This window comes from Mixophyes fleayi, chromosome 6 (genome assembly GCF_038048845.1).
Source record: "Mixophyes fleayi isolate aMixFle1 chromosome 6, aMixFle1.hap1, whole genome shotgun sequence".
NCBI lineage: Eukaryota > Metazoa > Chordata > Amphibia > Anura > Limnodynastidae > Mixophyes > Mixophyes fleayi.
The window spans coordinates 50,891,569-50,919,321 of record NC_134407.1 but is presented as its reverse complement, the minus strand read 5'-3'; the positions used below and the strand labels follow the sequence as shown (position 1 = coordinate 50,919,321).

Here is a 27,753-nt window from a genome sequence, read left to right as displayed (position 1 = left end):
ATGGCCTTCTGTTTCCAGTGAAAGTATTGTTTAACAGTGCAGCACAAAGCAGTTAAAGTGATGATGTTGGTTTTGATTTTCTTTGTGCAGTAAATTGAGATGAAATCGTATATTTAACCATATCTGTATCGTTTTGCTTTGTGTTCCTTGACACTAGAACATTTTCAATCTTCCTCCAGAGGCTCATGAACATTTTCCTTTCTAAGCTCATGGTATGGAGGTAGTTATCATTTCACACTGTCTGTGTGAGGTTTACTTTATATTCAAGAAGAGGAGTCTTCCTGCTGGACTATTGTACTTAATGTGAAGACAGTGACTGCTGCAAACAAGGATCCTAGACCTGGATATATTTGATTATCATTTTGATAGTGATGATATTTGATTGTAAATAATTGTTGCAGTTTATTGTACTGCCCAGTTGTGCATGTGCCACCCTTCACACACAGATGGAATAAACTATTCGGGTTCACTGCAAAACTTGTCATAATGCTGCATACACATAACTCAGACATAAGCTACCTTCTATATTAAAATGTGATGTGTCCTAGAAAGCATTGTTGCTTATGTATAAACTATTCCCAGATGTCAACAATAATTTAGCTGTGCTATAAAGTTATTTAAATATTTGTGTACTATTTATAAGAGTAAGTCATTTGTAGATTTCTATTACAATAAATTATATAGCGTTTTTGCAATTTGTGGTTTTGCTTTATTTTTTAAAGAAACATAATTTGTTATTGATGCAATATATGCTGATGGAAGGTGGTCATGGAAACTTGCAATATTTTGACAAAACTTCAGTGTTCTAGATGGTACTTGCTGCAATAGCTGCAATATGCTGTAGACTAAGCACAGAAACTGGGCCTATGTTGAATTACAGTAGAAAATCGCATTGACCTTTTGTTGCTACATTATTGCATCACCATTTCTCCATAGATACCAATGTTCTCTATGTAAATATCTGTTGCTTCTCCATTCACCTGTTTTTAAACAAACAATGGAACGCATGGCAGATGGGTGTGCACGTAGCCTTAATATGATACTGCCTGGTTTTATTTTTAGCTCTTCTGTGGCTGATTTGGGAATGGGAAGGGTTTGTTTTTAGAAGCCATTTAGATTATAAATTTCCTTTCACTCTTCAAGAGGCTGAAGGACGTTCCACTCAGTTCATGCTATATAGCTGTAAATTGTAATGTGTATGTAAAACAGCGATGGTTTGTAGTACAGAATTTATCTTCTCCATACACCTAGCAACACAATAATTTTGTTTAACTTTGTGGGGCTTTTGCAGCCTAGTGTTTTCTGATTATATTAATTGCAACGGTGCCTTGTACAGGTTATAATGTTAGTGTGGAGCATCCGTAACAAAGCAATACATTTAAATTATGTATCTTTTTAGATTAAATTGCAGAGAATAATAGAACAGTTTAAACCATAGACAAAAAACATCTGTTTATTTGGAGTGTGTATTTCCCATTTAAATGTAAATATCATTAGAGACTATTACAGTTATGAAAATATTGGTCCTTTTACACATTACATTTATTTATGATATTTTGCCATTTCTATTGCAACCACAAATGTCAGCTATATAGTTTTTGCCTTAATTGTCTACAATAGTACTGTACATTTCACTTCTGGCAATCTATGTGTAGGGCTATCAGAAGGTGGAGCACACCAAAGTCACATCTGTTCACATTAGTCAGACCGCGCAGACTAAGTGACCTATCTGTATGTGGACTACACAGAAGAGCAAATGTGTCTCATGCACTGAAGATGTCAACATAATCTTGTACCATTCTGAGATGGTAAGTTTTATTTTTACAGCAGTGTTTCTCTTAGGATATTGGCAGAGCAGTGTCTACGCATGTTGTATGAGGGGGAAGATGAACGCAAGCCAGCGATGTAATTACTCTGTAGTTCCAAATGGTGTGCCTGACTGAAATTGTCTGTACAGCGTTGCCAAACTTGATGTTGCTATAAAAAAAATATTTAGGAATGAAACCAGGAAAGTGTTGCATATAGCATGTTTTGTTTGTTTTTTTTAGTTTGAAAGGTTTTATACTGTTGAAGCATCTACACTTCAATATGTATCTGTGCAAATGACTACATAGGAAATAGTGTTTATTTTTCAGATTTCACGCTGCAAAAAAAATTGCAACTGCAGAAAGTCTGTAATGGTCTGAAAAAGCACTGGATATTGTAAAGCTTCTTCCTTAACTATTGCTATCTTTATTATAACTGCAGAAATCAATTTATAGTTCAGATGTCTTTAACAAATGTAATTTAAAGTTTTGAGATCTGTGTTTAAACTTGTCAGTCTCACCGTTTCCAGATAGCACTATATTTAACTGCAACATTAAACAGACAGTTACTGTACATTTAATAGGTACAAACTTTTTTTCTTTTTCTATTACTAATTTAGAGGTAACAGGATTGTAAGTCAAACACAATCAGAATACAAATTACAGTGACTTTAAGTGAAATTTAAGGAGTTCTGTGAGCCGGCCATATGTGGATAGAATACGTTGCTGTTTCTGTAGGATTGTTCCATTATATTTCTTGGTTTATGCTCAGACTCCCAGTTTTCCTTCTCCTCTTTCACCAACTGGCCTAGGTTGCGTTGCCGAATTTCTTCCTGGTTAAACTGTTTCTCCTTCAGGTAAGAAAAAAAGAAACCTATTTTAAATGTGTTTCAACAAGTTAAAGCGCTTATTTATTAAAACCACAGATACTAAAACTAAGGATCTGCTGGGTTACTGATTGTGCTAATAAAATAAAGAAGGTGATTACTACCTGTATATTGGGATTGTCAATTTTAGGGAATATTTAAATGAACTAAGTCTAGGGAATATATATTAATTTCTTTAGGTGACAATGGCTATGTTACTTTCTGAGAACCGCTAATTAACATAAGGCTCATATTGTCAAAGATTGATGCAATAGACTTCACAGTGGTTATAAAAGAAAAAAAAGTTTTTTATTTCTTACATCATAGAAGGAAATTGTCAATGGTAAATAATTCCTGAATAAATCCAATCACATAATACTCTAATGTCAAATTAAAGAAGAACTTCCAAGCTTTTCACTAGTTACAAATAAAATACAACTTAAAATGTAAGTATTCTTTTCTCTGCCTGTCAGTTTAATAAACAGTGTGTTAGTGTAGTAGTTTTTCTCTATTAAGTCTATTAAGGGGCTTACCTTTTCCCTGGTGATTCCGAGGGGGACTTGTGACACCTCCAGGAATGTAAGCAGGGGCAAGAATGCTTGTTGCTACAATGGTGTGGCACAGTGGGTTTTTTGTTTTTTAAACCTGTTCCTCAGGGCCCCCTAACAGTGCATGTTTTCCATATCTCCTTGCTTTAGCACAAGTGTATTCATTACTGACTGACGCATTGTAACAGATCCACAGGTGGTAATAATTATATTACTGATGACCTAGAAAACCCTGCACGGTTAGGGGTCCTGAGGACTGGGATTGAGAAACAATGGTGTAGCAAATGATGGGCCTGGCTTGTTATGCAGCTTAGGAGAACACCCACATTGCTTTTGGCTCAGAGCCCTTAGGTCAACCTGAAGCCTAAAACACCAGTAGGAAACCTTGGAACTGTGTACAGTTCCCAGCACCCTTCAGGAGTATAGGCTGTGGATTATGCTCTTTAGGAGCCTGAGCCCACCCCCAAAAAGCTGAAGTGCACCCCTTCCTTAGAGGTGCTTTCTACATTGTTATTAGTCAGTTAGTACGGAGAAGAAAAACTAAATATTTGAACATCATCTTTTCCGCATTTTGAGGAAGTAGCCTCCTACGCCGATCGCTGACAAGGTTCCCGCCTGTGCTGAAAACTCTTTCCAAGTACACACTGGAGGATGGGCAGCTTAGGTAGTGCAAAGCGTGTTGGTACATGGGTCTCCAAATTCCTGTTTTTTCCTACCAGTATGTAAAGGGACTGCCTGATGTGATTATTTCTATGCTGGTGGATTATTTTAACAACATCTTTGGATGTTGAAAGTAGGATCAGGTGGAGTTACGGCAGAGGTGTTACGTTTTTTGATCAATTCTTTTAGACCAGACCAAATGTCAAAATGTTGTGCTGAGTCATCTGCATCATCCTTGGGGCTCTTGGGAAAGCTAAGTTTTTCCGAGCAGCAGTTGACTGAGAAACTGAAGGAGGAGACGCCATCCTGTCACGTAACACTTGAGCTGTCATCTTGCTCACAAGAGCTCCTTGCTTACAACTGACCCAGATCTCAAGAGATGCAAAGAGAAGGCATAGCTCTTAAACCTAGGATCAAGCACAGTCGCCAAAATGTAGTGATCCGATTTCAAGAATTTGATAACTTGGATCCTGGCAAAGGGAATAAAGTACTTGATCTACAAGTCTGACATACTTAGGGTAATTGCTTGTTTCATCTTCAGTTTCTCAAGCTGCATATCCAAAAGTCTAATTAAGGGAATCTCTTGGTTCAAGCTAGCAGTGTCTGAACTCGCTTCACAGGTGACTACTTCAAATAGTTTCAGCACCTTGTGCAACACAGAAAGTATTCTCCACTGTGCTTGAGTAAAATGCATCCCCCCTCCTATCCCAATGTCATGGTTTGTGGAGTAAGTGTGGATGGCTTTTCGCTGCTCCTACATCCACAGAAGCATATACAGGGTGGAATTTCACCTTGTTACCATCTCTACATTCAGTTGGTGGCAGGGCACATTAAATTGCGCTTGTAGCTGCTGCAATCTCTTACATGCTGTTGCCAAATGCCAGAAATGTCCAGATATTTTACAGGCCACAGACAGCATTTCCTGCACGTCATTTTTTAAAAAGCTCTGCACCACCAAGTTTATTGTGTGAGGAAAACAGGAAATGTAATGAAATTCACCCAGATGGAATGCTCTCACAATATTGGTGGCGTTGTCAGAAATTACATATCCTGAGGAGAGTCCAAGCGGGATAAGCCATGTTGCAATGACATCCCTTAGTTTTTGTAACAGATTGTCAGCTGTATGCCTCTTGGTGAAGGAATTTGGTAACTGTGACACATGACCTAAATTACCTGTTTAAAACCAGCTGCATTAATAGTATACTGGACGCAGATCTAATACTAGCATAGTCGCCATGGCGTCTCTGATACGCTTTGCGACTGGGTGACAGCTTTCATACTTGCTTCCTCTTCCTCTTGCAAAGGATTGTTTAACAGTCAATTGTTGAAAACTACTAGTAGTCTTCTACTTGGTCTGCTTCTGGGATGAAGATCCACCCCCCCCAGGGCAGTGGGACTAATGCTCAAGAATTCATCTCAGGAATCCAGCCTAGCAACTTGGATGCAGGACTAACTTCAATTGCTACTGAGGGTATTGATGAGGAAGGTGTGGGTGTAGACTGTGGGTTTACAAACGCTTGGTCATGAATGACTTTACAAGAAGATGCCTAAGTGACAGTTGCAGAACTAGCACTCATAGAGAAAGGCGAAGGCCTCATTCTTTCCTTGCCACTGCGTGTGGGAAATGGCATGTTGGCAATTTTATTTTTTCCTGCAGTTAACTTTGCCTGGATTACAGGTCTTTTTTCTTTACCAAGGTAAAAGGTGTTTTTTACATTTTTGTTACCCTGACTTAAAACACTATGCACTTTAACATAGGCTTTAGCAGATGACGTTGAGGGATTGCTATCATCATGATTGGTTCCAGCAGCTGCTTGGTGCTCCTGCTCTTCTGTGTACTGCTGTGAATCCATTTTGAGAACACAGTACAATGTGACTGCAAATTTTGAAGAACACTGCCAGTCCTATTATTTCTATTTCAGCAATGACAATTAGCAATGGACCTCTCCTGTTTCTGTGTGAGCTATAACTCAGTAGAATGTCACTGGCGACTTTTTTAAGAAAACTGCCACCCCCTCCTCTTACTGTGTTAGATATGACGCTGCCAAACTGCACTAGAGACTTCCAAGAACCGTGCTACCCCTTCTGTGTCTCTGTGAAATGGCGCTGGATCGCCGTGGAGGGCGGTACTTATAGAATCCAAAACTCGCGCGATCCGAAGACGCAACAATGACGTTTTGCCTCTTTCACTTCTGAGTGCATGCAAAATTACTGAGCTGGCTCGGCTCGGTACCCGGATCGGCGAAGTTTGGGTGGGCTCAGTTCTCGAAAACCAAGCCCGAGCATTTTTAATTCTAATGCACCAGGAATCCAAATCCAGATGTCCTCTTTTTAATGGGGTAGAGATTGATCAGTTGAAATTGAGGTCACAAGGGGAGTCTTTGACAAGGTGAATGAAGTCTTTCAAGTTTGAAACAAAACTCTTCCTCTATTACAGGATTGGGCAGAGATTCATTTGATGGTGCAAATCCAAACTGGAGGATCATACTTAAGCTAGCATTCTGCATATTCTTCGTATACTGTTCAAATAAAGCAGGATATCATACTTCCATCTTTCTGCACACAACCAACTAATGACAGGAAGGAAAGATTGTATACACTGGATCTTGTCAGAGCAATTTCGGTTTGGTGGGGTATGAGCGTGTGAATGAGATAATTTCGACAAGAGTAGCGCGGCATGAACATAGCGAATGCTGTAATTACGACATGCAGAAAATACAGACTTGGTGAAAGAGTGACAGGCAAGAATCCTGACACGACAACATATACTATTACTTTACTACTTTTCCCACACTGAGATCCTCACCTTTAGTATAGACTCTACTCTTTTAATTCACTAGTCTAAGGTAAACCTGAAGAAGGTGGGTGGCTACTAGTTACAGGCCTTTACTTGATACAGTGGTGACGGCACTTGCAGTTCACTTTTGGCTGAATATGCATTGTGTCAGAAATACAACCATGGGCAAAAGTTTTGAGAATGACAAAAATATTATTTTTCACAAAGTCTGCTGCCTCAGTTTTTATGATGGCAATTTGCATATACTCCAGAATATCATGAAGAGTGATCAGATGAATTGCAATTAATTTCAAAGTCTCTCTTTGCCTTGACAATGAACTTTATACCAAAAACAACATTTCCACTGCATTTCAGCCCTGCCACAAAAGGACCAGCTGACATCAGGTCAGTGATTCTCTTGTTAGCACAGGTGTTGATGATGACAAGGCTGGAGATCACTCTATCATGATGATTGAGTTAGAATAACAGACTGGAAGCTTTAAAAGGAAGGGTGGTGCTTGAAATCATTGTTCTTCCTCTGTTAACCATTGTTAACTGCAAGGAAATGTGCAGTCATCATTGCTTTGCACAAAAAGGTCTTCACAAGCAAGATATTGCTGCTAGTAAGATTCAAGGAGAGAGGTTCAATAGTTGTGAAGAAGGCTTTAGGGTGCCCAAGAACGTGCAGCAAGCGCCAGGACCATCTCTTTAAGTTGATTCAGCTACAGGATCAAGATACCACCAGTACAGAGCTTGCCCAGGAATCGCAGCAGGCAGGTATGAATGCATCTGGCGGGGACTTTTGTAGGATGGCCTGGTGTCAAGAAGGCCAGCAAAGAAGACACTTCTCTCCAGGAAAAACATCAGGGACAGACTGATTTTCTGCAAATGGTACAGGGCTAGGACTGCCGAGGACTGGGGTAAAGTAATTTTCTCTGATGAATCCCCTTTTAGATTGTTTAGGGCATCTGGAAAAATGCTTGTCCGGAGAAAGAAAGGTGAGTGCTACCATCAGTCCTGGGTCGTGCCAACAGTAAAGCATCCTGAGACCATTCATGTATGGGCTCACTCACGATTTTGCCTGAGAACACAGTCATGAATAAAGAATGATACCAAAACATCCTCCAAGAGCAACTTCTCCCAACCATCCACGAACAGTTTGGTGACAAACAATGCCTTTTCCAGCATGATGGAGCACCTTGCCATAAGGTAAAAGTGGTAACTAAGTGGCTCGGAGATCAAAACATCAAAATTTTGGGTCAATGGCCAGGAAACTCCCCAGACCTTAACCCCATTGAGAACTTGTGGTCAATCCTCAAGATGCAGGAGGACAAAGAAAAACCCACAAATTCTGACAAATTCCAAGAATTGATTAGGCAACAACGAACAGCATTCAGTCAGTATGTGGCCCAGAAGTTGATTGACAGCATGCCAGCGTGAGTTGCTAAAGTCTTCAAAAAGAAGGGTCAACACTGCAATATTGACTCTTTGCATAAATGTAATTGTCATTATAAGCTTTTGACACTTGTGTGAAATGCTTGTAATTTTACAGTATACCATAGCAACATCTGACAAAAAGGTCTAAAAACACTGAAGCAGCAAACTTTGGGAAAACAAATGCTTGTGTCATTCTCAAAACTTTTGGCCATGACTGTAGTCTACTAGGTGTCATCCACTCCTTTCAGAGAACACCAGACCTACTGGCTTCCAGAAATATTTTTCAAATTTAGAGCTCATGTCTGTAGGGACTAAAGATGGAATCCTCACTATTCGGCTGGCTGTGGGGGCTGGGGTGGTTTGGTTTGTGACTATTTACGTTTAGTTGTAGCTTATCTAACAGGTCCATCTGTGTTTGAAATGTAGCACCGCAGAGTACCTGGTGCCAGGTGTTTTTCAGAAGTGGCCATTAATACAACTCACCGTCACAATATTGTTTGGGAGATTATCCACTAGGTTTGTCTGCTTCATCTTGTTTGTTTCCATTGTGTCCAGTTTCATCTCCACAGTTTCTACTTTCATCATTATTCCACTAATGGACATTTCAAGTTGCTGAAGTCTTCTCAGAAATCTGGAATACAGGCAGTGGTTAGACTAACACTTTTCACAGTTCATGTGGATTCTTTGTGACTAAAAATGACTCGTATCCACCTTTTTGTAAAACCGATACTTCTTACAAGTAAATATATTAATAAGAGTATTCTAATGCTTAGTGTGGCTGAAACAATAGAAAAGGTAAGCTGCTTCAAGATATATTTACTTTGGAGACATAGTTACTCGTAGCACTTATGTTTTGGCCTTTCATCCCCATGTTGAATAGCCGAAAAAATAAAAAAGTTAAAATGATATTAAACTAAAAAATTGAATTTATTAATAGGGATCACCATGAGCTTTGTTTTTTTACACTTCATATTCCACAATTCAGCCTTGAGGAACTGAGGGTCACTTGTGAGGCCCTTATAAAATACTGTGTAATGTAAACACCACTGCTATATATGCATACAAACGCTGTGATGAAACACAGCACAGATTAATAAAATGACATACATTGTAAATTCTTCTTGTGAAACCCAGTTGGCCTTAGTGGAAAGGTTGTTCTTCATATCTGATAAGTTCACCACTTCGTCCAAATCCTTGTTCCCATATGATCTTCCTAAATTCTCAATTTCAGCATTCAGAGCCAGCTGTAATAAGCATTTTTAATAAAGGCCTTTTACAACAGATGTATGATTCTATCCACATCAGTCATAACATTGGCAAAATAGATTAATATAGGCATAATCTCAGTTTATATTAATATCTCCCTATGTTGCATTTAGCATGAAAGTTTGACATGGGAAATTTAAATATTGACTTTGGCCTTGTACACAAACTCTTTCAATCAGTCTGTATTTGACAAGAGAACCATTATGCTGACATAAATGTCATTGGTCTTTATGGAGAGACCCACACTACACAAAACAGATTAATTGAGCAGAGACAGGGAAAAGCGGAGTATGTTTTATTTTCCTCTGTCCTTGTTATGTCATCAACTTTGACTGTGGCACTGCAATTATCTGTGTGAGCTTATGCATGCCTTACATTCACCTGCCAAAAATTGAGTGGAGATGAGCTGGAGTTAAATAACACTAGTGTGCACATTACCTGTGTCTGCATTGCAAACCTTCATGTTGTTGATCTTCACACAACCAGTGAGGTGTACAGCTAGTGAATAGAGGGACCATGCTCACAATTTATTGTTTAAATGATGTTCAAATACAAACTTTGACAATGATTCCAATAGAAAAAACTGTACTGGTATATAGTTTACGTACTTTGTGTTTTTGTGCAGTAGTTACTTCCCATCATCCAACTGAAGTAGTTATCAACCACTGCAGGAAAGTTACTGGAAGGCTAGAGGCAGAGGTGGAACTAGTGAGTTGTGGGCCCCAGTGCAGGAAGAAGGGGAGAAGAGAACCGGGGCACCGACCCTCTGCATCTGCCATGCACTGAACCCCATTATCTCTATGGGCCCCGGTGCACCAATTGTAGTTCCCTCACTGGCTAGAGGAAACCAATGCCAAGGGTTTTCCTTCCCAAAGATGGGTGAATTTGATCATTTTCCACTTGATGGCAGTTGTAAAACAACAAACTTGCTCTGCTCTCCCAAAGCTTAAAGACTCATACACACATAATTATCAGCTCTTGGGATAATCTCTATTAACTATATACAGTATGATTAGTTGTTCTTTCATAATAAATTAGGAAGGCAGAATTAATCTGTAAGAGAGATAAAATTTACTTGACAACTTAATAAAAGATGTATATAAGGGTTGTATTTAGTCATACAAGCACTATAAAGAGTGAAGGACTATGAGACTAAAATTTTTTAAAAAAATGTTTCAGAAGGTGTTTAATCTTCACAAGTGTTAATTGATTTTATTAAGAGTTGTGTGATTTTCACCTTACTTAACCACATCAGATAATTAGTCTTTACGGCTTTGAAAAAAGTCCAGTCCAAGGACTAAACGTGTCAGCGAGATATCCTCAATTTATATTCAACCCCACGCGTATGAGGAGATTGGAGCAGCTATATGTGTACTCTCTATCGTATCGATTGAAAAAGTAGCTTTTCTGGTTTATGAATGAAGACCATAGGTGGCCACCTCTTGGACAAAAGTTCCAGTTTGTTTATCATTGACAACCAATACAGCGACACTCTGGATCCATCCAATATAAGACTATCTGACAGAACACTCAGGATTGAGTAATTCATCATCTGTAGATGTGTTTAGCATACATTGTGACAATTTGGAAATTTGTGTTTATAGTTAAAGGAACTTGGATATTGTGATCAGGGTTTATAGACATATTACTGCCAGATTGTGTGCAGTTCTGTTACAAAAACGGATTGGTATGACTATAGTACATATGATTATGTATTGGTAGATTACATTTTATATGACATGTGGCTGCTTGTATTGTGTTAATGTGATTTTCTGAGTAGATAAAACCTTTATATACATATTTTATTATGTTGAAACAGAATTAATCTGTAACAGAGATAAAATGTTTGTCTCAATAATTTATTAAAATATTATATTTGTTAAGGTTAGTTAATCATATATAGTAATAGAGATTATCCCAACCACTCTTATTGTTATGTAGTTCTCCCTGTGGCGTTATAGTAAACCACACCCTCCGGTGACTGAAGGTGGGGGTCACCAGGTGGCAAGGGTGAGTTAGGTGCTGAGGCGCGGGTTCTCACAAAGGTGGTGTGGCCAGGGTGTCTGTGAAGGGAGCAGTGACTCAGGCTGGTTGCTATACTGACAAGACACACAAGTGTGCTAGAGAGTGAGAAGAAGAAGGAGGGCTGTCAGCAAGGGAGACTGGAGACTGTAGAAGAGGAAGAGAACGTAAACAACAGAACTAGAGGAGAAAGAGGGGCATCTGTCACAGAGAGGAATAAGGAAGAGACAAGGCAGGAAAAGAAGAGAGCAAGAGACAGAGAGGAGAGGTGATGTGACAGCTGAGGATCCGGGACAGTGGGAAGGAGATCCTGGGCTACCCTGGCAGTGCTTGGGAGTGGGCACGTGGGGCTGCTGCATGGATACAAACTCTACTGTTCCCTAAGTCAGAGTGGGAGAGCCATATTAGGGGAAGAGCCCCTATATTGAGAAAGAACCCCTGATAGAACAAAAGGCGGAGATCCCAAAAGAGAAGGGGAGTCACTGCATGCAGCAGTGTGGCTGCATATACAAAGTGGTGGAGTCCCCAATCCCAGAGAAGGGGAGAACCCCATATCACTAAAGAGAACCCCAAGAGACAGGAAGTTTTCATGGAGGAGACCCTGGTAGAGAGGGTGGCTGCAAGAGGCAGTGTACCAACAGGAGTAGAATGGTCAGGGAAGGGCTGAGAGCATACTAGAGCAGTGTTGGCTTACCTGTGACACTCCAGGTGTTGTGAAACTACAGGTCCCAGCATGCTTTGCCAATATATAGCAGCTTATTGCTGGAAGGGTATGCTGGGACTTGTAGTTTCACAACACCTGGAGTGTCACAGGTTAGCCAACACTGTACTAGAGTGTCAGATCCCAGTGACTCGGAGAACACAGTGAAAAGTATCAGAGACCAAGAGATATAATCCCTGCAGAGGAGGGGTGAGCTGTAGTTGAGCATAAACAGTGTGTGTGAAGGGAGATGTTAGTCTGTTAGCATCCATGTGAGTGCCCCTGCAGAGGAGGGGTGAGCTGCAGTAAAGTATGAAGTACTGGAGTGTACGAGACATGTGACCTGTCTTATTACAGAAGGAGCATGGAGAAATGTATACTGTAGCCATACTTGAAATTACTACAAACTGTATTGGAGTCAGAAAAGAGCTGCATGTATTTTATTTATGTTTTTGAAACCAAGAATGTGCTGTAGTGGAGGAATGTATATAATGGTAATTGAGACATCTGATTGCACTGTACCACCAACTTACATCACCTGTGTCCCAACATCTTCAAAGAGACTCTAAAAATAACCTGCATGTCCGGGGACCCTCTAGTCATTTACATCCACCTGTGTACCTCACACTACACACAGTTATGTATGAGTCTTTACTCTGCCATACATATTGTATTGCCTCAAGTTTGATTTGGAGGTTCAATTAGATGTAACATGTTTGCTATTAATGCAATTAATGATTATATCATCTACAAAATAAGTAGTGATTTTATACTTTCCTTTTTTATTTGTAGAGTTCATTAATAAGTGTGTATTCTGTATAATGTTCCAGTGTCTAGCAGAGGTATACTATCCATCTTGACAGTAATTTTTGTACAACATGGGTGACATACAGCAATATGCCCATTTGGCAGAACTCTACCAGAACAAAATGTGCTCTTTGCACCAGTTTTCTTTTATCCTATTTTATATTTTGTATTGGAAAAAAACAGATTATGAATTATATTTCACCTCTCAATTATTATACATAAGTGCTGTAAATATATTATTCACATACCCTCCTTTCTTCCAGAATATTTCTCATTTTTCTCTGTTCTTCTTCATCTAGAATCCGATTACCATCCTGGTCAAATCTGGAAAAGGCAGCTGTAATTTCGTGGTCATCATGGCCCATCCTGCAATACAGATGGTATATGTAAAGTGCTGATGTAACACACACACCTATATTATATATATATATATATATATATATATATATATATATATATATATATATATATATATAATTATATACACACAAGTTAACCTGTGCATGATACTCATGCATTCTAGTCAAATCAAGCTACTTAAGGAGTGAAAAAGGTTCTTGTCATGCATTTGGGCCATAGCCCAGGCCTCAACCACCAACCACTCCCCACTGTCACCCCCGGCAACCACCAACCACTCCCAACTGTCACTTCTCCTTCAAGAAATATATATATATTTTTTTAAATCTTTATAAACACTTTTAACAATTAACAAATGAAATTAACAAATTAAAAACATCTTAGTATACCAAATTTCAGCCCTTTCTGATTTTTTTTTTCCACACACAATAAGAATTTAGTAGGTCAGTGTATAATTCCGCCCAGCAGGTGGCGCTGCAGCTTGGTTTTATTTTTACCACACACAGACAGACTAACACACGCCACTAGACATTTATATTATAGAGATATATATATATATATATATATATATATATATATACACACACACTCACACACACCTCTTCAGAGTTCTCTTGTGAGGTGTTCATTACATTCTTCAGAATGAGAACATTGAAATAAAGATCCAAATCTCAGTAATACACCACTCACTCTTTAAGATTGTTTTTGAATTCTTCAAATGCCATTTCCTTGGAGCCGTTCTGCAATGCTTTCTGTACATCTGAAATGCGCTCTTTCTTCAGTTTCAGCTTCATTAATGTCTTCCTGTAACCCTAAAATGATGTCAATTTGGTAACTTTTTATTAAAGGTTTCAAATTGGAGTTTACTGCAGTCAATAAGAAATGTATTTCAGCTTTAACATGGAATATAATTGCTTTTCAAAATTGTATGACCCTTGCAAATATTACAGCAATGATACACTCACCTACAAATATCAACTATATAGTTAAAGAAAGGTTGGTATTTGTTACCCATACCTGCTTTAAGATGTCCGAAAACTGTAGCTCATTCTTCTGGTGTGAAAGCTCTTCTTTCACTTCAGAATACGTGTCATTAATGATGGCCAAAAACATATTCTAAAAAGGAAAGCATTGGAGGAAAATTATAGCTAAAGGACACATTAATTCTAAAATAAAAGAGTATAACAGTGAGTGATATTTTTCACAAGGCAATATTTCTATAGTCTTACAATGATACATTTAGAAACAATGGTCCTGAGTCATTAAGGAGAGCAAGGCAAAAAAAGGAGTAAGGTTGCTCCTGGACAAAGCATGTTAAAATGCAAGGGGTGCAAATTAATTTATTATTTTGCACAGTGCTTTTTTTGTAAAAAAAAAAAGGTGCCGGAACTCACGTCTTATTAATCTTTTATGAAAAAAAATGTGTATATATATATATATATATATATATATATATATCCTCCTGGTTGGCTGGCAAGGCTGCAGTCCAGATGACTGATGGAGTAAATGCAGGATATCTAGAGGGGAGGCCCCATATGTTAATTTAATAAAACAAACATAACAACTGGACATCACTCACCTGTTACACACTGACATGTCCCCTGCTGTGGCTGCCTACCAACTTTTCTCACATATGGCCGCTAGCTATTCTCACCCCTATTCTGCACCCTGGTTTTTTTTGTGGCCCTCTCTTTCCACCTCCCTCCTTTTTCTGTAGCCCTCTTTCTGCTCCCTTTCTTTATTCTGTAGCCCTCTTTCTGCTCCCCCTTTATTCTGTAGCCCTCTTTCTGCTCCCCCTTTATTCTGTAGCCCTCTTTCTGCTCCCCCTTTATTCTGTAGCCCTCTTTCTGCTCCCCCTTTATTCTGTAGCCCTCTTTCTGCTCCCCCTCTATTCTGTAGCCTTCTTTCTGCTCCCCCTTTATTCTGTAGCCCTCTTTCTGCTCCCCCTCTATTCTGTAGCCCTCTTTCTGCTCCCCCTCTATTCTGTAGCCCTCTTTCTGCTCCCCCTTTATTCTGTAGCCCTCTTTCTGCTCCCCCTTTATTCTGTAGCCCTCTTTCTGCTCCCCCTTTATTCTGTAGCCCTCTTTCTGCTCCCCCTCTATTCTGTAGCCCTCTTTCTGCTCCCCCTCTATTCTGTAGCCTTCTTTCTGCTCCCCCTCTATTCTGTAGCCTTCTTTCTGCTCCCCCTCTATTCTGTAGCCTTCTTTCTGCTCCCCCTCTATTCTGTAGCCCTCTTTCTGCTCCCCCTCTATTCTGTAGCCCTCTTTCTGCTCCCCCTCTATTCTGTAGCCTTCTTTCTGCTCGCCCTTTGTTTTTCTGTAGCCCTCTTCTACTTTCGCCCCTTCCCGCTTTCTGTAGTCAGTATTACTTACCTTCTTTTCACTCTTCTTAGTTCGATCGCTGCTCCTCCCGCTGCCCTGCTTCCGGCCGACGGAAGCAGGACACACACACACACACACACACACACACACACAGATGCGGTGCTGCACTGTAGCAGCACCGCAGAGAAAAAAAAAAAGGTGCCGGAACGCCATTCCCAGCGTTCAATGGGAAAAAAAAAGCACTGATTTTGCACATAAGGAAAAAACTGGCTGTTTTTTCATGTAGCACACAAATACTTGATGGCTTTATTTTTACACTGAAATTTAAAGTTGATCTAGGACATGTCCTACCCCAACTATAAATCTGTCCCCTCCAATGTAACATGATTTTTCCAAGGTCTCAGCCCCAATATGTATATTTTTATGGGAAGCTGAGTTCGGTTGATGGATCACTATTTTTATTATGTCAGCGTTGAGAGATTTTGAGGTTATGCCTTATAAAAGAAATGTATTGTTTTTGCAAGTGGACATTGCAGACATTTGAGATGCAGCCACCATTCCTTCAATAGGTCCCATCTTGACTGACTGATCTCCTTCTCTCCATCTAGCCATAAGGTATATTTAGTCTCACAATTATAAGAACACATTTAACCCTTATTACTTTTGTCATGATTGTGCCACAGCATTTAGGCAGGAAAAGTGACCATGACATGAATGTTTAAAGCCTCAGAGACGTTACTTGACGTTATCTGTCAACGCTCAAAGAGGAAATATTACATTTTCGAAAAATAAAGCACAACAACTAAATCAAGGATCTACATTGTATTCTTATTTGTACCATATAAAACATGGCTACTTGGATTACTGGAAGATGCTTTGTGTAAATAAATAGTGATTCTATGATAACCTCACAGATGGAGGATGGGTGCTTACTGTTGGGCACTTGGTTCTCACAGTTTTATTGAAAGCATCAGCTTACCAACAACACGAAGAAGACAAAGAAAACGTAGGTAACAAAATAAATAGGTCCCAGAATTCTGTTGGCATTGTCAATGGCGTCATAGTCAAAATCTCCTAAGATGATTCTAAACTGGGTGAATCTAGAAAACAAAGGATTAGCAAAAAATTGACAATTAAATTCAATGTGACAATTGAAGGTGGGTTAAAAAGGGTAGACTTGCTTGAAATACCAAATGTTGCATGTGACAACCATATAAATACAGACAACAACAAAATATAAGCCTGTACATTAATCAGATGTAACTCAGGTATCCTCTCTGGCCTCCAATACATTTGGCTCTATCCACTTTAATCAGCTACTAATGCTGCTGCCTGTCTCATGTTTCTCTCGCCTCTCTACCACCCCACTCTGCCAGTTGCTACACTAACTCGCTGTAGCAAACAGAATCCAATTAAAACTCCTCACCCTCACCTAGAAAGCCTTCAACCACTCCTCTCCACACTACATCTCCAACTTCATTTCTTCACACACTCCCTCCCACCCACTCTGTTCTGCAAAAAAACGCCCTTTCATCTCCAAACTGATTACCTCTTTCCACTCCTGACTTCAGGATTTCTCCTGCGTTGTTCCCATCCTTTGGAAAGCATTCCACATCCAATGAAACTATTCATAAGTCTCCAAGGAATCAGATGTGCCCTAGAATCTCACCTTTTCATTCAAGCCTACTAGACCTCCTTCTAAATCTGCAACTTACACAACCCCAACCTCTGCCTCCACTCAGTTTCTCCTTCTTTGTGTAAGCTCTTGCAAGAAGGGCCCTCTTTCCCAGTTCTTTTTTTAATGTAATAATGTAATTTTATGGTCTGTCATTATGTAAATGTTGATGTTTGTTTTTATGTCATTTTGTTATTTTTGTATCTGTGATTTTGTTGTTTGTTCAAACCCCTTATGTTTGGGACTGTGGACCCCTTGTGGTGCCTTATAAATCCAAAATAATAATAATAATAATAGTGTATTTCAAAGTAATATTTTGTGATAATGTATAACCTATACAACTTTACTCTGAGCTGAATCTTCGGTGTTGGGCGGAGTTATCCTTAAATTAGGGTCAAATCACAGTTTTTCCTTGAGAGGTAATTTTATTTTATACCAGAAACGGAATGAATGTCATCTGTTTTATGAAGACTTTTTTTTGTATCTGGAAGCTCTCACAACCTTTGGGTTGTGTTCTTTCTTGGTTTCTAAGGTTATAAATACTTAGCTCCTCTTATAAATAAATGTAGCAGGTCCTAATCTGTTAAATATGTCAACATGAGATGCATTGAAAATTATATCCAAAAAACAGAACATTGTGTCTGTGAACCTAAAACATTTGCCTTTCGTTAAGTACCTTAAAGGTTTACATGTCTGTTTGTGCTAGTTGGCATTATAGGTCTGCTTGCTCTTCTTGTAACAGTTCATTTTCCACAGAGATGTCAATTTATTATAGGATGCACACTGCAGAGAATGACACATTATATACAGCATGTTAACTTACATGCATTTTACAAATGTGCTAAAGTTTTCCACTTGAGTTCCAAACAGAAGATATCCCAGCTGAGCATAGGCAAAAAATACTATGAAGAACATGATTGCAAAGCCCAGAATATCCTTCGCACAACGAGCAAGAGTAGATGAAAGTTGTGTCATTGTCTTATTGAAGCTAATATATTTGAAGATCTGCAATGCAAAGAAAGCACAGTTAATGTAAACTCAATAAAATTCACAAACCATAAACTATTTTTATGGCAATAAACCAGTGCTTCTTACTTAAGTGAGTTGCCTGGGAATTAGATATTAGATCAGTGCATCACCAGTTTACAGATTTTCACAACTATAAACAGTGTATACTTACTTTAATCCATGCAAAGAAAAGATTTACAGCGTTCATGTTGTTGTATTGTGTTTGCCAAAAAGCCAAAAATTCAAAGTCTGCATATTTGCTGGGCTGTTCTAGTAGTGATCCCATGAGCCGGTTCACCTCCAGAGTTCGGAAGATATGAAATGCGATGGCTACAAGAGAAAGCTTAACAAAAATGTACCAATTACTTACACTTAACCATAAGTTGATAACAAGCAGCATTTATATTCAAGTGTACTATTTTTATTCTACTGCTGCTTTTTTTTTTTGTAATTTGCATTTGTTTTTAAAGATCCACATTATCCACATCATACTCCAAGGCATCATGCTTCAAAGTTTAATACCACAAATGCATAGTTCTTTAAAACATACAATATAACGTCCATCTCCGGTTGTTCTTAAAGTTGTCAACATATGTGGCAGTATTGTTGACAAAATTGAGCCACAAATGTAACATGTGAACCCAGAGTAACCAGTAATCCCAATTAAAATCTAGCCGGAAACAGAGTTTGGAAAGATTTGGAAAAGGAATGATAAAGAAGTTATGTGAACAATGTCTGTAATGTGGCTGTGTGTGTATGATCATTACACATCCAAACTAATTGGGATCCAGTTTTTTTTTTTTTCTGTTTAGATTAGCTAAAATAACGGAAGAGTTAGACAACAGTTTCTTTAAAATTATCCTCACCAGTATAACCACAAGATCCAAAATGTTCCAGATACTTGTGAAATATTTGAATCTATGTATTCTCAGCTCCAGAATTTCCTCCACCATATAGTAAAAGATGAAAACACAAAAGATAATTTCACAGGCAATAATGAAGTAATCCCAGTTGCTGACATATCGAATGAGCTTGACTGTACGAATCTGCCAGGATGGTATGGCACCACCGGTTGCTGGGAATTCCACTACAAGCCTGTAGAATCATAACAAAAGCAAATTAACAAAATCGTTACCTAGTAAATGCAACATGGAAACCATAAAGAAGGGAATCTAATATTTTACTGTTACAGCTCTGTTATACGTTTACCAAAAAGACTTTGCTAGCTGAAAAAACTCCATAAACTTGAGACCAGTACTGCTAGCGACTACTAGTATTAAAATGTAAGAAATGTACGTGTACCCATAACCTGCAAACAGTGGAGGGAGTCATTATGTGGGCTGAATCAGTATTTATAAAAATGCAGATAATATCAGAATAAAGCATTTGTTTAATGTGTTAATGTTACAATTTTTTTTTAAAAAAAATCTTCAGATTAATAAATTATTTTTCAGTATTCTTATTTATTTATTTACAAGTGGGGCCAAGATGGTGAATAGCCTATAAGGTGCAGAGCCATGAAGCTGTCTGGTACAGAAGGTGGTGAGGCCTGGATGGCAGTTCCTCTATTTTCTATTGTTAATAGATACAGTGTAAAAGGGATTTGTTGGCTACTAAAATAGCAATTACTATTAGGTGCATGTTGGCACAGATCTACTATGAAGACCTTGTATTTTATATAAATGTAGATGAAGCGCATATGATAAAAAGAGCTTTATCTAAGAAGTGGATTTATGAAAAGTGAGGAGATGTGTGAATGGTTCTCAAGAGTTTATAAGACTGGATCAGTTTTCAAACAGACTATAAACAGACTATAAATTAATGTAATCAGTATATAATATAGAGGACTGATAGTACTAAAAAATTCTGAAAGTAGACACATGTTGGTAAAACCAAAACAACTGTAGGCAGAACACACACACAAAAGTAGGCAATGATAGCACACTGAGTACCCTAGCTACAGTTGTAAGCGAAGGCAATGCAACACTAAATACATTGCAGAAGGCATCCTAGTGACCACTACACAATATACAGAGCATCTTAGTGACCCATATACAACACACAGAACACCCTAGTCCAATATAGAGAGTATTTGCATGGCCACTATACAATAGAGTTTACCATAGTGACTGCCATACAACTCGGAGAACATCCTAGGGACTGCCAAACAAAACAGAGAGCATCCAAATGACTGCCATACAATACAGAGACCATCCAAAGGACAGCTATACAATGCAGAAAGCATTCTAATGGGAGATATTCAATACAGAGAGCATTCTTGTATTATTTATTAAGTATAGAGAGCATCCTAGTGACCTCAATACAATAGAGAGACAACCCTTGTGGCAACCATAGAATAGAGAGAGCATCCTTGTGAGAGCCATACAATACAGAGAGCATCCTTGTGACCACCATACAACACATAGACAATTCTTGTGACCATTAGAATGTAACTTTCCACACTACCGTGACAAAGAAACAAATTATTCTATTCTATAAATGATTTTATTACAAGATCTATTATACTATTATTAGATTTAATATGCAATTGTTGGAATTGCTATTGTCCTATAAATGATTGCGGAAACCTTTAAGATTTCTTCTCATCAACAAAGAGAAATTGAGAGAAAAGTAGAAAGAACAGAATACCTTATGTACCTTCCTGAATTTCTGAAGATGTGTGTCATCATGTAGTGCTGGTTGGTGCAAATAAAATGTTTAACATAGAAAAATATTGTAAATTATGTTGCCAAATGCTAGGTTAGGAAGACCGCTGACATCTCCAAAAACTGCTTTTGGTACCTGTATAGTCTAATTTAAAAAAAATGTATTTATACAGTAAAATGTGAATGATTTAATACCGAATCCTATAAACCGGCTAAAAAACAAGAAATTGTGGCTCTTGTAATTCTATGTTTTGCTTCTATGAGCCGGCTACCCCAACCGTGGCACTCCAAGTTTACCCACTTCCTTCAGAAGTGTTCTCGCGCTGCTGAATGTCTCTGAAGGAAATCTCGCTCCCTGGTTGAATTCCTTCCCTTTAAGTTTACCCTCTCCTATAGTTCTGCCTTCTCCATTGCCAAACAATTCTTCTTTAAATCCCTCTTCTCTTCTCAGTCCTCCAATCCCTTCCGCCTCTTTGCCACATTCAACTCTCTCCTCTCCACCTATCCCCCCTGTCCCGCTCTCCCTCTCTGCCACTGACTTCACCTCCTTTTTCTTCTCAAAAATTGAGGCCATTAGACTTCTCCTCACCTCACCCTCCAGCCACCTTTTCCCAACATCCAACCCAGGTGCTCCTTCTGCCCTACATCAGGCGATGTAGGGCCTGCTCCCTCTTTGCACAACCTTTTAATCTGTCTCTCTCCACCAGCATTGTCCCCTCTTCCTTCAAATACACCCATATCTCCCCCATTCTTAAGAAACCCAACCTTGACCCCATCTCTCTTGCTAATTACTGCCGCAAATCACTTCTCCCCTATGCCTCCAAACTTCTCGAGCGGATTGTATGCAGCTGCATCACCATTCACCTCTCGGATAACTCCCTTCTTGACCCCTTCCAATCTGGATTCCACCCTCTCCACTCCATTGAAACTGCCCTGGCCAAAGAAACAAATGACCTCCTCTTGGCCAAATCCATGGGTCACTTCTCCCTGCATCCTTCAACACAGTGGACCACCTCCTCCTTCTGCAGACCCTTCTTTCCCTCGGCCTCTCTGGTACTGTCTTCAAATGGTTTACCTCCTACCTTGCCAAACGCTCCTTCTCGGTCTCCACCCCTAACTCTTCCTCACCTCCCTCCGCGTTGGAGTCCCTCAGGCCTCTGTTCTCGGCACTCTTCTCGGCTGTACACTACCTTTCTGGGTGATCTCATCTCTTTTGGTCTCCAGTATCACCTCCTCATCCCACGCCAGAATTACAGATTTCTCTCTCACTGCCCCCCTCCATTCCCATGACCTCCCTCACTCTATCCGTCTGTCCCCTTATCTGAGCTACATTAAATGGGCACTCAAAACCCATCTGTTCCTTAAAGTCTACTAGCCATCCACCTAACGATCTCCAGCCTTCTTCTCCTTCTCCCTCTTTCCTGTTCCCGCTCCTTTTGTGCTTCATACCCTCTACTGACTCCTCTCATGCCTGATTTTTCCCCTCCCTTTAGCATGTAAACTCTTACGAGCAGGGCCCTCTTCCCTTCTGTCTCAACTCCATTCCTCTTATCCTATGCCATTGTACTTACTGTGCTCGGAGCTATTGAGTTTTGGTTTTACTTGTCTAGTTCTGATTTGTTGTACAATGTACGATTCATTGTTCATATTGTACTTTGTATTTGTACGGTGCTGCTGAAACCTTGTGGCGCCATATAAATAAATAATAATAATAATAATAATATGTTTGCAAATATTATTAACTGGAAAGAAATCTCAAGTTTCCAGCACCAGTTCCTTGTAATGATGGTATTTGCACACCATAAAAAAAATATATTTTTTCCATATTATAGGTTGTTAACTTTACCAAACAACCCGCAGAATATAGAAAAATAAGGCGCTAAAATAGCAAATACAAAATGCACTAGAATTACGAATACACAAACAGCAGCTGTCTAATGAGGGGTGTTGCCACATTGCTCTATCAACAAAAAGCAAACAAACAAATGACAGCGCTAAATCAAATTACAAACAAAAATTAAAAAACAGTACCTAATGAATAATTGAAAATTTACACAAATAATTGGAATGGTGGAATTAATATTCTCATAGAATTGCTTTAATTATTCACATACATTAATATAAAACCACAAAAAAAATACAAAAATACTTTTAAAATCTTTTCTCTGAATCAAGTGACAATGGTCATCGAACAGGAACCAACATACCAAGCTTTAGTTGACCCTGTAAAGGAGCACATTTTATCAAAGCTCCTGTGCAAAGAAGAGGCCCTCCGGCTCGGAGTAGTTGACAATGTACAAGAACACCCCTTCTCTGCTATTAACTGGGGAGAAATAAAGACCGGAAGTATACCATCACCACTCACACTGCACAAAGATACCATGGATCTACATGAAGGAAACCAAAAGGCTGTGCCGCCTACCAAAGCCTTCAAGAACCCAATTGACACCAAGGATCAGGGGCTATTTGATAACATCCAGTTTGTGTGCCCTACATGAGCTGTAAACTATCACAATGTGCTAATGTAGCCAGACACTGTACCACCCAGCCCAGCTCGGCAGTGACGTATAATTGGGCATCCTGCAGTGATAAAACATCAGTAGAAAATGTCTTTTTCCTCCTGTCAGCACACCTATTTTATAATCTAAACATCTACTGCAAATCTAAGTAACAATACAAAAGAGGACCAGTCTTAGTGCTGTGAGGATATCACCAGGATTTTGTTTAGCATAAGAAGACTTCAAGAGGGTAATACCTCAGTCTCTGTGTGCCTCCATTCTGACCCAGTGTCTGTGGGTTTTTCTCATTACCTGACCAGCTTCATTATTATGTATGCAAGCAACAGGAAAAGTCATGGGGTTCATCAGTGCTGCCTGTCCCCCTAATCAAACTGAAGAAAGTCTTCAGTCAGCACTGTCTACCTCCTTGATCATGCCTATTGTCATAAGTAAGCACTGTCTGCCTCCTGACCATGCTTAATGTCATCATTCAGCACTGTCTGCCTCCCTGACCATACTTAAGGTTATCATTCAGCACTGCCTGCCTCAATAATCATGCTTAATGCCATCAGTGAGTACTGTCTGCCTCCCTAACCTTGCTTAATGTCATCAGTGAGTACTGTCTGCCTCCCTGACCATGCTTAATGTCATCAGTGAGTACTGTCTGCCTCCCTGACCATGCTTAATGTCATCAGTCAGCACTGCTTGCCTCTCTAATCATGCAAATGAGTTCTCTGTGCAGTGCTGCGGAATTAGTGGCGCTTTATAAATAGCTGCTGCTGATGATGATCAGTGAGCACTGTCTGCCTCCCTGATCACTGGGCTACCTGCATATTTTTTCCTTTAAATAGGCAGCTCGATTCTTGACCCCCGAGCTAAAATCTGCCAGCCCCCCCCCCCTGCATCACAATTTTTATTATCTACTAAAGAGATTTCGAGCTCATACACATAGTTAAGTACCACAATCCTATTTTTAAAAGGATGCTTCTCCACCCTCCACTCCTGTCTTGCATCACATTGACAAATGCACATAACCCTAACATTGGAATGTATACCCATTATAACACAAGTGCATGGCTTACAATGGCCCCACCATCCATTTAGTATACCCAGAAAACACTGTAGAGGCGCTTGGGAACAGGTTAGAAAGATAATGCATCAATTGCTACTTAGATTACCACCCCAATATTCTTAACTCTCCAGAATATATTGACAACAATGGAGAATCCATGGCCCCTCACCAGAGTCAGCTGGCCCAGCGATAACAACAATCTTACTTATCCCCAGGACCAAGGCTTTAAAGGTTAATGTGCCGCTAAGCGTCTCAGTCAGCTGCATTCCCATGAATATTGATTCAGATCACAAAATTATTCCTTTAGTGGTATAGACAATAAGTGCACTTTTACTTACGAAAGGTTTACAGCAAAAATATCTTCTGAAATATATATATGTTTACAATAAAGGAAATGTAATAACAGTTATTTTTTTAAACATTATATTAAATGTTACATTTTGCAGGCAGAAAATACATGATACAGCTAAGAAGGTGACATTTATTTCTTCTATTAATTACAATCAATATGAAAATCAGAACATTGATACATACATAAAACTTCCAATGTCATGACAGAATTAAGTGTATGCTGCTGTTATGTGTAGAAGTAGTACTTGGCTATTGGCTATTTTAGGCTTTGATTGGCAACGTGCAATGAATAGACCTAAACATGAGCAATCTTGCGGGTGTTTGGAAAATAAATTAACTCCCCTATATTGAGACATATACATTTGAAAAGCTCTGGAAACTTTTACATATATTTATGACTGATTAGTTGTCATTTTGCATAGGAAAAATTTGAGTTTTAGGTTCAGTAGTTCCTTGGACACTCATTTATCTAATTTGAAATTAAGTAGAAAAATTGTAATGAAAGTTTTCCCATACATTCTGTGACGGTGCCTTCTATAAACACACAGTTAAACAGCCCATTTAAACACCACCATTGTTCTCATCTTTTCAGAGAATACCTTCTCCTACATGTTGGGCAGCATGGTGGCTCAGTGGTTAGCACTTCTGCCTCACAGCACTGGGATCATGAGTTTGATTCCCGACTATGGCCTTATCTGTGTGGCGTTTGTATGTTCTCCCCGTGTTTGCGTGGGTTTTCTCTGGGTTCTCCCACACTCCAAAAACATACTGGTAGGTTAATTAGCTGCTATTAAATTTCCCTTAGTCTCTCATGGTTTTAGAGGATTTAAATTGTAAGCTCCAATGGGGCAGGGACTAATGAATGAGTTCTTTGTACAGCGCTGCTTAATTAGTGGCGCTATATAGATGATAATGATGATGATGTTAGGTAAAAAAGTGCAAAGTGCTACTATACTACCTTATAGAACTGATTTGCATATTCCTTACAGTGTTGAACTGTGTTCCTATAGTGACGGTGCCTGGAATATTGTCGTCTTAAAAGGGAACTTAAATGGAATGTGCTTACCTTAAAACACAGAATAGGTTGATGTTGGCATTGTACACTGAAAAGTCAATAAAGACTACACGAGTTCCTCTATCCAGCCACAGGTTATTTTTCAAGTTTTGTAGGCTCTTTAATGTGTCCGGTTTGGTCAACTCAAAATCTATATAATATCCTCCCCCACTGTAGGTTGCTATTTTTCCCCAATGTGATGAGCCTCCTAGTTCATCCTCTGTAAAATATGTCCATCTGGTGACACAAATAAATAAATATAAATATATATTTAAAAAGACTGGCACCAAAGCATCATCTCAATTGTAAAGCGCTATGGAATTTGTTGGCGCTGTATAAATAAATGTTGATGATGATGATGATCATCAACATCCTTTTTTAATATCATAAAAGTTATTGAACTGTGAGGAATAATTTTGTTTTCCTGTCTTCATGTGACATTTGCATGTAGCGCTGGTGTCAGATTGGCGCTTATAATGCCATCACTTTTCCAATTAGAAAAGCGCTGCTGTTCATAGCACTCGGTTGTTTGTCTGCCAAAGTGAAGGAGAATAGTGACTACTGTGACATCGCAGTAGGGACCACTACATTGTAACCTCTATGATTTCTGTATAGTTGTTAGCCTACAGAGGCTTCATATTTACCTACTCTCCTGGAACGTTCACAAATGTTTTTTTTCTTCTGAATTTTGGCTAGTCCCCCCGGACTTCAGGAAAAGCAGACACCTGCCCTGATTCACATCATCAGGTCCTGCAGCCCTCCTGTGCAGTGCAATAGATCTAGGCATTGCAAATCAGGGGGCGGGGCCTAAGTGACACCAATCAATATGGTCCATCCCGCACCTGACTTTCCCTCTGGGATTTCCCAGAGGAGAGGTACTGAAAGCTGCTAAGTATGAGGGTCAGATGTGTTTACTTAACGTACATTCTCAAGACCCATTCTGAACAAATAAAATGTAGCGACAATTATTTATTCTAAGCATGTAACATTAGCTGTAGTAGAAAATGTGGGGCACACATAATAACAGAGATAACCAAGTCTTTAAATAATCACAGATATGTTTCACCAGACGTAAAAAACAATGTACTTACGCTGTCCCATTAATCAGTCCAAATGGATTTGTGTCCTCTTCTTCTACAGAATACACATCATAGCAACCCGAGATATCTTCTCTAAAGTCCTTATGGACAACACAAGAATTATTTTCTACCTTCAGCTGTCGCATACGTGGCACTCCGAGCAACAGGTTCTCATAGTAAATGAATGAATTTTGATTGTGGTCCAAGGACTCGTTATTGTACCATTTAGTCCAATAAAGGCCATCAAGCAACGGTCCCTGTGAAAACTATGAAATAAAATTGAAAATACATTGAGAATAGTGTTACAGATCCCTGTCCAGTTCACAGTTAAATACCAATTTAAGCAGATCGTGACTGCTCTAATACCCATTTTTGGTTGGCATCCCATAGGCGGATCTAGATTTATTCTTGGGGGGCGCCGTCATTGTGATCAATGGGCCTCACAACTGTCCCAATCTCCACTCTGGACCACACTCGCTCCTCTTGTTTTAGCTGTGCGTTCTTCCACTTAGGGGGGAATTCAATTGGCCGCGTTAGTGTAAAAAGTAATGCGGCCTTTGCACTATTACGGCAATACTGCGCATAATTACTGTTAATATGGTAATTTCAACGCTGGCTTTTTGCTTGCGGCTCATATAAACGATAATAAACTTAGCGCAGAGTTGCGTTTGGGGGAATTAATTCCCCCTTAGAATGTAAGCTCCTAATGAGCAGGGCCCTCCATACTGTTTGTATTCATGTCTGCATTTATTTTATCTACCTTATATGATCCTGTTTAATGTATG

At 39.2% G+C, this 27,753-nt stretch overlaps 1 protein-coding gene across 3 annotated transcripts in view; it reads right to left on the bottom strand.

Annotated features, from left to right (window-relative positions):
* Window positions 1-1,435: 1,435 nt before the first annotated feature.
* PKD2L1 (polycystin 2 like 1, transient receptor potential cation channel) overlaps window positions 1,436-27,753 on the bottom strand; it is a 61,436-nt gene continuing 35,118 nt past the window's right edge. For all 3 annotated transcript variants that reach the window (XM_075216450.1, XM_075216449.1, XM_075216452.1), the window contains exons 4-15: window positions 26,981-27,234; window positions 25,902-26,126; window positions 19,115-19,343; window positions 18,421-18,591; window positions 18,064-18,245; window positions 16,545-16,665; window positions 14,262-14,360; window positions 13,935-14,056; window positions 13,136-13,253; window positions 9,200-9,336; window positions 8,576-8,723; window positions 1,436-2,656 (exon numbers count right to left, since the gene is read on the bottom strand). In XM_075216450.1, coding sequence (XP_075072551.1) covers window positions 2,477-2,656; window positions 8,576-8,723; window positions 9,200-9,336; window positions 13,136-13,253; window positions 13,935-14,056; window positions 14,262-14,360; window positions 16,545-16,665; window positions 18,064-18,245; window positions 18,421-18,591; window positions 19,115-19,343; window positions 25,902-26,126; window positions 26,981-27,234 — 1,986 coding nt within the window. In that variant the 3' untranslated portion in view covers window positions 1,436-2,476. The remainder of the gene's footprint in view (window positions 2,657-8,575; window positions 8,724-9,199; window positions 9,337-13,135; window positions 13,254-13,934; window positions 14,057-14,261; window positions 14,361-16,544; window positions 16,666-18,063; window positions 18,246-18,420; window positions 18,592-19,114; window positions 19,344-25,901; window positions 26,127-26,980; window positions 27,235-27,753) is intronic.